Source organism: Filicampus tigris, chromosome 20, assembly GCF_054856515.1.
Source record: "Filicampus tigris isolate MCC_2025a chromosome 20, RoL_Ftig_1.0, whole genome shotgun sequence".
Taxonomy (NCBI): Eukaryota; Metazoa; Chordata; class Actinopteri; order Syngnathiformes; family Syngnathidae; genus Filicampus; species Filicampus tigris.
In genome coordinates, this window is record NC_141236.1 from 10788624 (window position 1) to 10801694 (window position 13071).

The 13071-nt window shown below is 46.9% G+C and overlaps 2 protein-coding genes across 5 annotated transcripts in view; one reads left to right on the top strand and one right to left on the bottom strand.

Moving 5' to 3' along the window:
- Nucleotides 1–6174, top strand: part of bcl11bb (BCL11 transcription factor B b) — a 36538-nt gene extending 30364 nt beyond the window's left edge. For 2 of the 3 annotated variants that reach the window (XM_086019093.1, XM_086019095.1), the window contains exon 3: nt 1395–6174. In XM_086019093.1, coding sequence (XP_085875219.1) covers nt 1395–3457 — 2063 coding nt within the window. In that variant the 3' untranslated portion in view covers nt 3458–6174. The remainder of the gene's footprint in view (nt 1–1394) is intronic. The other variant, XM_086019094.1, reaches the window with a different exon arrangement.
- The window catches only part of ccnk (cyclin K), a 58949-nt gene extending 46209 nt beyond the window's left edge, over nt 1–12740 (bottom strand). For both annotated transcript variants that reach the window (XM_086019100.1, XM_086019101.1), the window contains exons 1-2: nt 12637–12740; nt 11237–11381 (exon numbers count right to left, since the gene is read on the bottom strand). The gene's annotated coding sequence lies outside the window, so the exon portion shown is untranslated. The remainder of the gene's footprint in view (nt 1–11236; nt 11382–12636) is intronic.
- Between the last annotated feature and the right edge of the window lie 331 nt (nt 12741–13071).

The following is a 13071-nucleotide window of genomic DNA, read 5'->3' on the forward strand; positions in this document are numbered from 1 at the left end:
TAAATGAGCTCCTCATTAGCCTTTGCTGACCGTAAGCACTCCTCACCCGAGCCCCCACCGGGAGGACGAGCTCAACCAATCAGAGCGCTAAATTATAAACTAGCTTACTGTAGCAGACACTGATCTGGAATCGGCAGTCAGACAGGAGCCACGGTTCTCAAGCTGGCCCCGAGCCCAGTTTGGGCCTGCGCAAAACGCTTTGAGAGATGTTACTTGGACAAGCGCAAAAGAAAAACACAACACAAGTGGAAATAAAAGCGAATACAGAGACAAGAAGACAGCAAGAGGCATGGAGATAAAAAAAAAAAAAAAAACGTGATACTTTGGTGGATGTCAGCGCTGGAATTTCCGCAGGCACGGCAAACGGCATGGGAGGGGGTCGGGGGGGGGGGGGGGGAATATTGACTGCAACTCTGGTGCTGCCATTTTGCAGGACCCCTTTGTGAAGAAGCCGAAGGGGGTCGACCCAAAACTTGAGAAGATCCCGGCAAATGCCTGCGAGGGCCTCAGTAGCCGGCGATGGCGCATAAGCAGATGCAGATGGCGTCGCAGGCAAGCCGAGGGCCTGCGTCCAATTAGATAAATCCCGACAAAGGCCTCGGCGCGGTGACTGATCGATTCATTTGGCCTTATTAAGTCACTGCGACGAGCAATTTGTCAATGAGGGTCGCCGCCGTGCGCGCTTGGCGTGTGTCTGAGTGTGTGTGTGTGTGTCTGTGTGTGTTGTAGCGTCACAAAAAAACGTGTCACGCAATCATCTGGCCGCTTTCTTTTGTGCATCTCGCTTTTTGGCCGTTATCACCCCTCCATCTTTTTATATTAACATCCCATATTTACCCCCCCCCCCCTCCTCCCTTTTTGCATGCCTGCCCCGCCGCCTCCATATGGAAATGACGGAACAGACGAGATGGATCTGTATATTAAAGCCGAGGCTGACATCCACATTTGCATAATGTGTGGTGGCCTTAGGGCGCTACCTGCCATCTGCATGGGCCCCGACGCACGCGCGCACGCACGCACACATGTCACGCACAGACGGACAAACGGGAATACGCTGTCTGGACAAAGGTCTTTCTCTTAATTCAGTGATCAATTAGAGGTAGGAAGAGAATCTCTCGAGCACCCTTTATTCTTCCTGCTGCACAAAGCGAAATCTCCCAAGGCATTCTTGGAAGAGTTTATGTGCAAGAAAATTCCCCCCCGCCACACTCTTACATAAAGTCTTCCCTGAGCACGGGAAAGGAGACAGGGCAACTCCATGTGTCTTTTGATGGTATCCTGATACTTGAGTCCACATTGTCTGGTTTGAATCTGTATTTAAGGTTCAGGATGAAGGACATGAACTCACAATATCTTTTGCGTGCCCCCCCCCCCCCCCATCTTCCCCCCGGCAGACAAAGACGAGCCATCCAGCTACATCTGCACCAGCTGCAAGCAGACCTTCACCAGCGCCTGGTTCCTCCTCCAGCACGCCCAGCACACTCATGGAATCCGCATCTACCTGGACAACCACCTGGCCAACTGCTCGCTCACCCCCCGCATGGCCCTGCCGCCCCCGCCGGGCGCCGACGCCCTGCCCCGCTCGCCGCTGCCCACCTTCTTGGGCGACACCAACAACCCCTTCCACCTGCTGCGCATGGCCGCACCCTTGCTCAGGGAACACCCGCCGCCGCCGGGCTTCATGGAGACCCGGCTGCCGGCCACCCCTCCCTTTGTGAGCCCGCCGCCCCCTCCCAGGCCCCCGCTGGAGCGGCTGGGCCCGGAAGAGATGGGGCTGCTCTCCCAGCACCCCAGTGCCTTCGAGAGGGTGATGCGCCTGACCCCCATGGAGCCCCCCTCCATGGACTTCTCCCGGCGCTTGAGGGAGCTGGCGGGCAACACCAACAACAACGGAGGGCCCACGCCGCCCTTGTCGCCCAACCGCGTGCCACCCATGCACCGCCTGCTAAGTCCCACGCTCTTCCAGCCGGGCTCCAAGCCGCCGGCCTTTCTCACCTATGGCCCGCAGCCGCCCACTCCCCAGGGTGGGCACGGCTCCTCGAGTCCCCCTGACAGCCAGGGTCAGAACCAGTCGGCAGGGAAATCCAAATCCTGCGAATTCTGCGGCAAGATCTTCAAGTTCCAGAGCAACCTGATCGTGCACCGCCGCAGCCACACCGGAGAGAGGCCGTACAAGTGCCACCTGTGCGACCACGCCTGCTCCCAAGCCAGCAAGCTCAAGAGGCACATGAAGACTCACATGCACAACAAGTCCGGATCCATGGGCGGCTCCCCCGAGGCGGAAAACCGAGGGGACGGCGCAGAGGGAGAAGACAAGCTCCGGGAGGCCGACGGAAGAATTGCGGGGATGGACAATGAGGAGGAGGAGGAAGAGGAGGAGGAGGAGGAGGAGGAAGAGGAGGAGGAGGAAGAGCTAAGGAACGGAAGTCGGCCAGATTCCAACCTAAGCGAGGACTCCCAAGAGTTCAACCCCAACCGGGAAAACGGGCCCCGGCAGTCTCCCAAGGAGAAGCACCTGGGCGGCGAGCGAGTAGGTGAGAGCGGCGGGGTGGGCATCATGCACCCGTACAACCACCTTGACAATCATCTCAGACTGAACCCCAACAAAAGGAGCCTCGAGAGGCAGCCCAACGGCGACGGCACCAACGGGGGCGAGCCGGACCGAGAGCGGCCCAACGACAGGGAGCAGAGCAGGGAGCCGGACGAGCCGGAACCCAGGCCCGTGATGAACGGCAGGATCGGCGTCTCTGAAGCCGAGGCCTTCCCGGGGCTCTTCCAGCGCCGGCCCACGCCCATCACCAGCCCCAGCCCGTCCAACAACAACAAGAGGATCAAGATCGAGCGGGAGCAGCTGGAACTCCCGCCCGCCCTGCCGCTCATCTCGCCGGAAAACGTCTACTCTCAGCTCCTGGCCGGGTACGCCGCCTCGCGCCACTTCATCCGGGAGCCCTTCCTGGGCTTCACCGACTCACGCCAATCCCCCTTCGCCACCTCTTCAGAGCACTCGTCCTCCGAGACGGGCAGCCTGCGCTTCTCCACGCCGCCGGGGGAGCTGATGGAGGGCGGCAGCGCCTCGGGCCGGAGCGGCAGCAGCACGCCGCACCTGCTGCGCGGGCCGGGGCCCGGCCGACCGCCCAGCTCCAAGGACCGGCGCAACGACACCTGCGAGTACTGCGGCAAGGTGTTCAAGAACTGCAGCAACCTGACGGTGCACCGGCGCAGCCACACGGGCGAGAGGCCCTACAAGTGCGACCTGTGCAGCTACGCCTGCGCCCAGAGCTCCAAGCTGACGCGCCACATGAAGACGCACGGCCAGTTCGGCAAGGAGGTGTACCGCTGCGACATCTGCCACATGCCCTTCAGCGTCTACAGCACGCTGGAGAAACACATGAAGAAGTGGCACGGCGAACACTTGATGGCCAGCGAGGTCAAACTGGAGCAAGCCGAGCGAAGCTAAGCGCCACGCACACATCGACACACACGTACGCGCACTCACCTCCCCCATGACCCGCGCCGGTTGAATGGGGGCAACCGGACTCTTCTTCAATCCTATAGCGAAGACGCGGCGTCTGCTTCGGTTGCGTGGCGATCCGGTTGCCTCCATTCAACTGTTGCGGATTACCTTGACCCGGATGACTGAGAATCTCCACAGACGTCTTTCCTATGACTACTTCGAACAAGGGGCATGGCTGGATAATCTCTCTTTACGTAAAAAAGAAAAAAAAAAAAAAAAGACTGATTGGTGTTTCTTTTCCCCTTTTTTTTTTGCATTTCCCTCGTCGCCTGAGAATATTAAAACTTTTAACCTTGTCCGGACACCTCTGAGGATTTTCGGAATTCCATGGAGCCTTTCTACTGTGCAATAATTTCTGTATTTATTGGATTTTTTTTTTTTTGGTAACATTTGGCATGTGCAGATACATTTTTGTGTGTTTTTTTTTTAATGTGCCCAATATTTTTTCAATTACTATTTTTTTTAAATAATTGGAAAGAAATCGCCCTTAGTAACAATGATAATAATCCAATTTTGTCCTCTACAGAGGCTTAGTATCATGTGAGTGAGTAAAAAATGTTTTCTATCTGCTAAGTGCAGCAGCGGACTACAATCTAGCCCCCTCCTCTACAGCACTGCTCAATGTCAGCCTGCCATTCATTGATTTAAAAAAAAAAAAAAAAAAAAAAAAAAAAAAAAAAAAAGAATTTATAGAGGGACAACATGCGCTTAAATATAAGCAAACACAGTTGCTGTGTTTGCTGTCGGCCAGGACGTAAAACAAACGGAAAAAAAAAAGGTTGCACTTAATGCATTCGCCCATGTAGGATTGAACCACCATATTTAATATGTCTGCTTGTTAAGTTAAGACTACTTGTGATCCATGTGAGAGGGGAACAGTCCCGTTTATGTAAATATTACTTTTTTTTGTTAGTTTTTAAAAAAAAAATAAAAAAATATGCGCCCCGACTGTTTTTCCGAAAGAGGCGGCCTAAAAACAATCAAGAAGACTGCTTGCATCGTCATCCCGTGTGTGTGTGTGTGTGTGTGTGCGTGTGTGTGTGTGCGTGCGTGTATGCATAAGTGTGCGTTACTGCCTCAGGCCCCTCCCACCAACTCCCTCCTTAACAGTTCTGTTACTTTTCAGGTCAAATTGACCCATTTTAAAAATGTAGGTTTTGGTATCTTCTGCCTAGCTGGAAAAAGATTTATTTCACATATTTGCAATGAAATGAATTGTAATGGAGGATGGTAATCATTTTTGATACTATTCGGATATGTACACGTGACCGTTTCAAATGGATTTGTTTCAAATTAGAAACAGAGTTGTTGGTGCGAAATGTTTTTCTGCTCGGCTTCGTACCGGTAAGCGTCAGGCAAATTCAAAGGTGAGATCGCCGTTTCCCGTTTTGGAAACATGAACAATCCGCCCCGGGGGTCAAACCGAACCACTTTCATCAACAGTTAAAACAGTTGACTGTTTGCTCTCAAACTTCTGCTTTGTTTCAGTGTCCTCAACAATGACATTGGTCATTTCACACAAATTCAACTGTGAGTGATGAATTTCTCATTTTTGGACACTTTCGAGCTAAATAAACTCACTCCAGGTCAAATTGATCCACTTTAATTTGGTAGAAGTTGAACATTATTTTGAATGGCTTGATAAGCGTGGTGGTTCATTTGACATATTTGCAATGAAAGGAATACTAGCAAAAAAAAAAGGTCTTCTGCTTGGCTTCATTAATTAGTGTCATCAGCACATACAAGAAAATGATTTCACGCAACTTGCACACGCCCCCAGTCAAACTGACCCAGTAAAAAATTTTTTTTTTTTCTTTTGCCGACGACCAAACAGGAGGCTTAACGAAAGCCATTCAGCATGAAAATGAACAGGGAGGCAACAAAACAACCAGAAAACAATCAAAGATTGCATCGGAGTTCGGCTCATGTTGAGCACATCTGTCTGCGTGACCTTAAAGAAGCCCCCCCCTTGTCTCCCGGCACCCCCTCCCCCCGGTCCCTCTGACTTGTTGTCAAAATGAAAGGCAGGAGGATGAAGATGTGTGAAGCGGCATTGGCGGCGGGACCTTGACCAGACACACAAGAGTCATTCAAATCAAATTGGAAGCATATGAAATGTGTTTTTTGGACGGGCCGCATCTTCTTCTCGGGAGGGAGGGAGGAGGGAGGGAAAACAGCGAAAGCCACATGAAAGCAGCAGACGCCATATTTCATTTTAAATGTGAAAAATAAGAAAGAAATACATGTCCTAGTCTTCATTTGTGTTCCAATAGAGGGAAGAGAAAAAAAATCCCTGAATTTTGATCAGGAATTGACACGATATGTTGCCATCCATGAAATGGACTTGCTTCATGCAACTCATAAATCTTGTTTTCCTCCCTTTTTGTTTTTTTTGTATGCTGGTGGAGGGATTTTCAAGTTACACAATCATGCCAGAGTGAGGTGCCATGTTTTCTTTTAAATGGGAGAAGAAAAAAAAAAAAAAAAAAGGAGGACTTGCAGGGACACTTTTCCACCTACTCAGACAAGTTTTGGTTTAGGTTTTGTATGTATGTGTGTGTGTGTGTGTGTGTGTGTCGTCATGGTTGCTTGAAGGTCTTGTGATGACAATTGAGAGTGCGAGAGAAAAAGAAGAGAGTAAAAAAAATTAAAAAAAAAAACCCAAGAAACCCCGATTTCACTTTTCACAACTTCCACTTTGGCTCTTTGTACAAAATGACTTTTTTCCTTGTTGCTTTTTATTTCCGGTGGGAACGGGAAGGGCGGGCGGGCAAGGGGGAGGGGAAGGGAATGGGGGAGTGCATTGTTGTGAAAAGAAAAAAAAAACAAAACAAAAAAAGTCATCTCAGAACACCTGCTGTTTTGAGCATATATGTATTTTTGTAATGTGTTGAAAAATCAATACAAGAAAGCCAACACTTCAATAAATGTTGCAATTGCTCTATGATTGAACACGCTCGGCTTCGGCTGTCATTTCGGCCTCTCGCTTTCTTTTTCTTGTTGCCGTTATGCCGCCGAGATGGAGTCATCGTCGCGGTTCCCACGGCAACGCACGCTGAGAAAAGAGGAAGATGCGGATGCGTTCCATGCAAGTGAAGCACACGTTTTTTCCTTTTTTTTTTTTAACAACAGTCACAGTGGTGCAATCACACACAATAATAAAATAATGTAATTATATTAATTTCCTGATGAAGCTAATGACTCATTTCCAAAGTCGGTGATGCTCGTTTACGACAATTATTTTTCAACAATTCCTGACGCTTTTTTACAATAAAGCAAAACTAGGTGTCAATGCCTTTCAAATAAGAGATGTTTTTTTTTTTTCCCAGATGAATAAGATATGTGAAAACATTTCCCCGATTCCCAGATTGGACTGATTTAGAGTTGGAGAGCCTTGATGCCCTGTGAATTCATAGCATCCTGAATGCTTTCAAGACGAAATATACTGAACGGATTTTGTAGCATTCAACACCTTTTAAAAAAAAAATTCCCTAATTGCAAGCATTAAATTACACTTTTGTACGTCGTGAGAACTGAAAAAGATTTCCTACAAAGATAAGACAATTTCATACATTCAAATGTTCATTTTTTGTATCTGACAAATGTGTGCAGTCATTTACATTTCCCACAAAATTCTCATAAGTAACTTCAAGATTCTTAAAAAATTAAAACGAACGCTTAATGTTAAATATATTTTATTTTATTACCTGCCAGCAGATTTTTAAAAAATATTTTCTTTGAAAATAATATTGTAGTTTAATTAATAGAGAGGCATAAAAAACTAAAAAAAGAAATAACAAGGCTTAGAGGTTTTTTGGGGTTTTTTTTTTGCTTCAAAAGGTCCAAACAGGTGCAGTGACCACGTACACGATCCATCAATCTGACTTCTTAAACGATTATTTTGGGATGAACAAATTGAGTTTTATTATTTGTTGCAGAGTGTTCCAGTCGTTTGGGGCCAGAAAAATTAAAAGACAATCGGCCAATAGTAGTGCTCACTTTGGGAATAAAGAGGTTGATAAAACTGCTGGAATGGAGAGGGTGGGTGGTGGTATGCATGGTGAGCAGAGAGCCAAGACGGGCGAGGGGTGGGGGGGTCTTGTCATTGAGCATTTTATAGATAAACATGGATCAGTGGATTAGTGTGTGTTTACATGAAAATTATATGTTTTATTAGTTAATTCTTTCGATTTTTTTTTTTTTTTGGAGGGGGGGGGGTGTCATCCAAGACTACCTCCCTGACGGGGTAAACAGCATAACTGCGAATACTTTTTTTTTCCCCCACCGAGGAGCGCGAGTCGGGGAACCCTCCAGGTATTTCTTGATACGGGGCCAACATCAGTCAAGTTCGACCTCCGAGCGACAATAGCGTGTAGAAGGATGAGACCCCCACCCACCCCCGCCCGTGCCCCTGAAAAAAAATAAATAAATGAAAAACAAGGGTATCGTCGGGGCACATGGTAGCGTGAAGCATGGCGGCATCATACATAATTCAGCACACGGAAATAATTGCCAGGGTGAGATATATTCTAAAAATAAATCCAAATGCAGCTACAAATTGCCCGTGAACAGGATTTTTTTTTTTTTTTTTTGAACGCGGCTTTGAGACATTCCGGAGCGTGTGCGGAGGGAGGGCTGACATCTGGGTGCCATGTTGAGGCTTTTGGGGTCTTCTGGTCAGCAGAAATGTGCATGCTGAGAGGATGTCATGTTCCCACACAAGTCTCATCCTCGCCGTGGCACCACTACTGACACAACAATTGGACTCGCATGACTCGCCGCACATGTTCGGAAGAAAAAAAGAAAAAAAAAAAAAAAAGAAAAGGTCACCATAAAACTCTTAAAAGCTCGCCGTGACAAACGATCTCCTCCGACATTCCGGGCGCCATCTTGACATGCCCGAGAACAAAGTTGTATTCGGCCTGTGCGTTTCGAGCCAGCCGTAAATCACGTCGCCGACCTCAAACGTGCAATCATGCAATTTCATTTGGCAGAATTATTCCCATGCGGAACCGTCCGGTTTTTTTTTAAGCGTCCTCGCCGCTATATAATCAGAGGCCACACAAATGTTCCGGCCGCGACGTGAGCTTTTAAAAAAAGTAGCCGAGAGCCGCCCGGGCCGGGGTGCCGGTGGGTGGCGGAAGGGGGCCGCATCTTCCTCACTGGGGGCAGCCAAAGCTCTTGTTAGTCAATACACTAGTATTAGTCAATACAAGTTTGGTCTTACTAGAAACAAGTAGTTGCCCTACTAGTATGCCAAAGTTGTCCCACGAGTTTTCAGAAATGTCATACAGTAGTCGGAGGGGGGAGGGGGACACACAACATTGTTCTACAAGGGCACTTAATTCTTTTACTAGTGAGAACAAAGACAGACTACAAGCTGCATATCAAGGATAAGATGGATGAAAAATGAAAATCGGTACCCTTGATAAAAAGGCAACTTAGTGCATGACACGCCCACTAGTTGGGCCCACTAGTGATATCAGTGCAGCAGAATACGATTTCATTTATATTGGTGGTACCCATGATAGACACTTGCAATTGCTTACATTACTACACTGCAAAAAAACAAACAACAAAAAACTACCTTTGTTTTGGTGGGCTAAAACAGTAATTGAAATAGGAACAACTTAGAAAATATTTCAGGTAACAGTGTTGGCTAGCACAACAAAGCAAGCAAGCAAGTGGTTTGCTCCAAAACAATTTGCTGAGTTGTTTTTAAGTTAGGGGACAATACAAGGGACAGCAGTTCTGTAAACTCCTCTTTGTTGTGAAATGCGGGAAAGACAAATATTTGGTTGAGTTGCCCAACTTTCTTATGACTACTAGTGCGCTGATTTGTCTTACTTGTGAGTGTACTAGTATATGGGCTTTAGGCTGGAGATCCAGGACAGCAAATCAAAGTTCAAATGGCTTTTTCTACACGACGGAGCGTGGCCGTCGTCGTCAAAAGTCAGAGCGGGAAATCACGGTGTGGAGTAAAACCATGTCCTCGCTGGAATAGGGTGTCAGCAGCGATTGCGGTCCGCCGCCCGGGCCGCACGGAACCGCAGGGGATCTGCAGAGGATCTGACTTTGTTGGCGGATCACAGGGCAGCGGGCCCCCGCCGGCCCCTCGGTGCATGCCCACGTACTAATCTGACGTCCCTGACCGGGCTTCCCAGTGGAACGCCGCCCAACCAGCACCCTGGGAGAGGAAATACAGCCCAGATGCCGGAACTTAGGAAGCCTCTGGAAGACATGGTGGGGGGGGGGGTTGGGTGGTGCTCCACACCACGGGGGTACTGGGTCAAAACCACGGTGGTGGTGCCCTTGAGCAAGGCATCCAAACCCCAGTGGTGGTGGGGGGTCAATGCATTATTGACGGCACTGACCTACATTTACAACCTAAATTCTTATACTTGCTCCATGAAATTGCATAATTTCCCCATCCCGCCAAAATTTCACAGCATTTATCTTAGCTGCATTCCTTCCATTATGTGAATACTCGATTTTTTTGTTCAATCCAATTTCAGGCTTTGCGGTCTATGTTGCCATGTGAATCTAATCTGCCCAAGGCTTTCAGAATCAGGATTGCTGACCAGTGTATCTTAAACTATCCGAGCAATGGGACAGTTTCTTAAACTGATCTGAGCTCAGATTTCAAGCTCTTCGTCACATTTTCAGCATTTTCCATCCTCTGGCCATGTACTCCTCTCAAGCACAGCATTTAAAAAAAAAAAAAAACTAAAATGACATTAAGCTAATCACAAATAAAGTCTTGTTATTGTTAATTTGGTAAAAAAAACAAAAACAAAAAAAACAGTTCTTTTCCTTCAAAGCTAACTGACCCCCAAAATTTTGAACGGTCATGTATTTATAGGCAAGGAGTCTTCCTTCCATATGGGTACGGACCGAATGTACGACAGAAAATATTAAGTGATGAGAGTCACTTTGGAACTAGAAGCCCATCAATGAACTACCACTCTCTACGGTTCTGGACAACCAGGACAGAATGACACTGACTCTCTTACAGATTAGGCAGAAATAAATAATATGTACTTAATGCTTTTATTTAATAACGAGCAATTAATTGGTTCGGGTCTTGTAGGGCCAGGGGGACGACGGTGATTGGGTGGGGATTGAGGGTTTACAGGGTAGAGGGAGTTGGAGGGTGAGGAGTGATTATCTGTAAGACCGTGATGATTTCTAATTTTATGTCTTAGACTCAAGACTTGTAATTATAATTATGTCATTAGAAATTGCTGAAATTTAAGAAAAATTGGAGGATTTTTTTTGGGTGCACAAATAAAAAACACAAACTCACAAACACCCAAACAAAGGGAATGACGAACCTGCTGGCTATTTAACCAACCGTCTAGCTGACCAACAACCAGTTAGCGAACCAAACAGCCATACTTCAATCAACCATCCAACCAGCCAGCTAACCGACATAACTGGCTAACCAACCAACAAGCAAACTGCTTGCTAAACAAAACAACAACAACAAACAAACCAACCAACCAACCATCAAGTACCTAGTTGACCAGGAAAGTTAGCTAAGAGTTAGCTAACCAAGTAACAAACTAGCTAACTAACAAAGAGCTAAAACAGCAAATCAATGAAACTTATCAATGGACAATATGATAAACAGCTAAGATGCTAGCAGCTAGCAGTCAAAACAAAACACCGTTGGATGTTCTGGTTGTCAAGCAAACAAGCCAATGAACAAAATTTTCCTACCTTGTTTTCACAGGAATTTTTGAGTAGTGGAATCCATGTAATTCTTGGCATGATCAGTCGTCAGTACAACCTGGGAGTTAATGGGTCAGCACTTGGTTATGTTCTTCTGGTTGGTTTCTGGAAAGACAAAAAAAAATACTGCCCCCTAGTGCAGTAGTGGATACAGGTTATTAAGCCCAGTGTTTCAAGGGCAAAGGTTACAGGTTATGGCCAAGTCCCACCCTCGATAGGTGAAAATCTGCCCATCTACCACACAATTAAAAAACATTTCTACTTAAGGCTACTTTTGAAAGTATTTGTTATTGTCTAATTTGTCAAAGCCAAAGATGAAGACTATCGCAGTTCAGTGTTCACGCACCCACCATATCACAGACTTTTAATGAATTGTTTCTTGATGGGTTTTTACAGTATCTAGGCAGGTTAGTAATCTAAAATTAAAAGTGTTCTGTGGCGTTGTGTCGAAACATGATGGCCAAGAGTTTTGGGTCTTTTCAAGTCTTTAACCCATTAAGGCCTAAAACGCCTGGCTCAACAGCTCCCCAAAACCGTTTGGTCGTGTTTGGAATTACCCTTGAAAACCTGAAGTTCTCCCATAAATTCAACACCTACAAAATAATTCATATCTCAGCCCCTATAGCAGACAGAAACATAATTCCAAAAGAATTTGAGAGCTTTGACGTGGCTTTCACACACACTCCAGTTTATTCATCTTTACTGTTTCACTCGAAGAGGTAAAAATAAACTGTCAGTGCAAGAGAAGCACTATTTTTAATTTTAAAAAAATCGAGTGGTAACTACAATCCTCGATTCCGTTACAAAGACGTCGATAACACATATCTTAACCATATATCACGTTCGACTGGTTCTACTGGTTCAAAGTCCACAATCGTGTCGTCCATAGCATATGCCCACGATTAACGGGCGTGCATACGTAAGGTGAGATAGTGGACCTCAAAGGACCTCCTATGGGTTGTGGCTACACAAGAACGTCTGGAAATGCGACCATGGGAACAGGAGCAACGCCCTTACCGTTTCCACAACATCCATGAGCATGAAAGCCTATTTTCACCTGGACCCCCCAGGTGGGCCCTGTCTCAGGTAGACGCCGCCCGAGGGGGGTCAGCGTCGCCGCTGTTGGCCAGGCGTGGCGTGGAGGTGCCATATTAAAGCTCCTCCATTTGATTTTGGCCTGACTGTCATTATGTCGTAAAAACAAAGTGTGTGTGAAGCCGAGTGCGATGAGCTTTCATCCAGACTTAATTATAGAGTGCGTTGCGTAGCCATCTTTCGCTGGGCAGCTTTTTCCTAGTGCTCTTTTAAGCCCCCCTCCCCCTGACACATTCTTTTATTGTGTGTTAATCACAAGGCGACGCAAAGCCGTTTGCGGTGGATTTCCTCACCGGTCCGTACATGAATCCCGAGCGCTGCGGCGGCCGAATGGAATGTGATGCCGCCGCATCTTTGCTTAGGCCCGTGCATTTCACACCATTCAAAGGTATTCAAGCTAGGAAAAAAAAACAGAAAAGTAACCAGCCAGCTAGCAAAGCAACCAAATGTCCGGGTTAATGGGCTAACTGACTAACCAATCAACCATCTATCTAAATAACTAGCAAGCTAACAATCTAAGTAGTAATAACACAATTGACTTATTACAGTAATTTTTTTCCTCTTTCCTTAATGACGTGCCTTTCACGCTTGGAAGAAAGGCCTCCCTGCTCAACTCCAGCGTGTGAAGTTGTGCAGATAAACGAGTTGACTTTGACAGGAGATGACCAACAAAAGGAAACGCGTCCTCAGAATGATGATGACAGCCAATCCCCGTGGGAATTTAATTC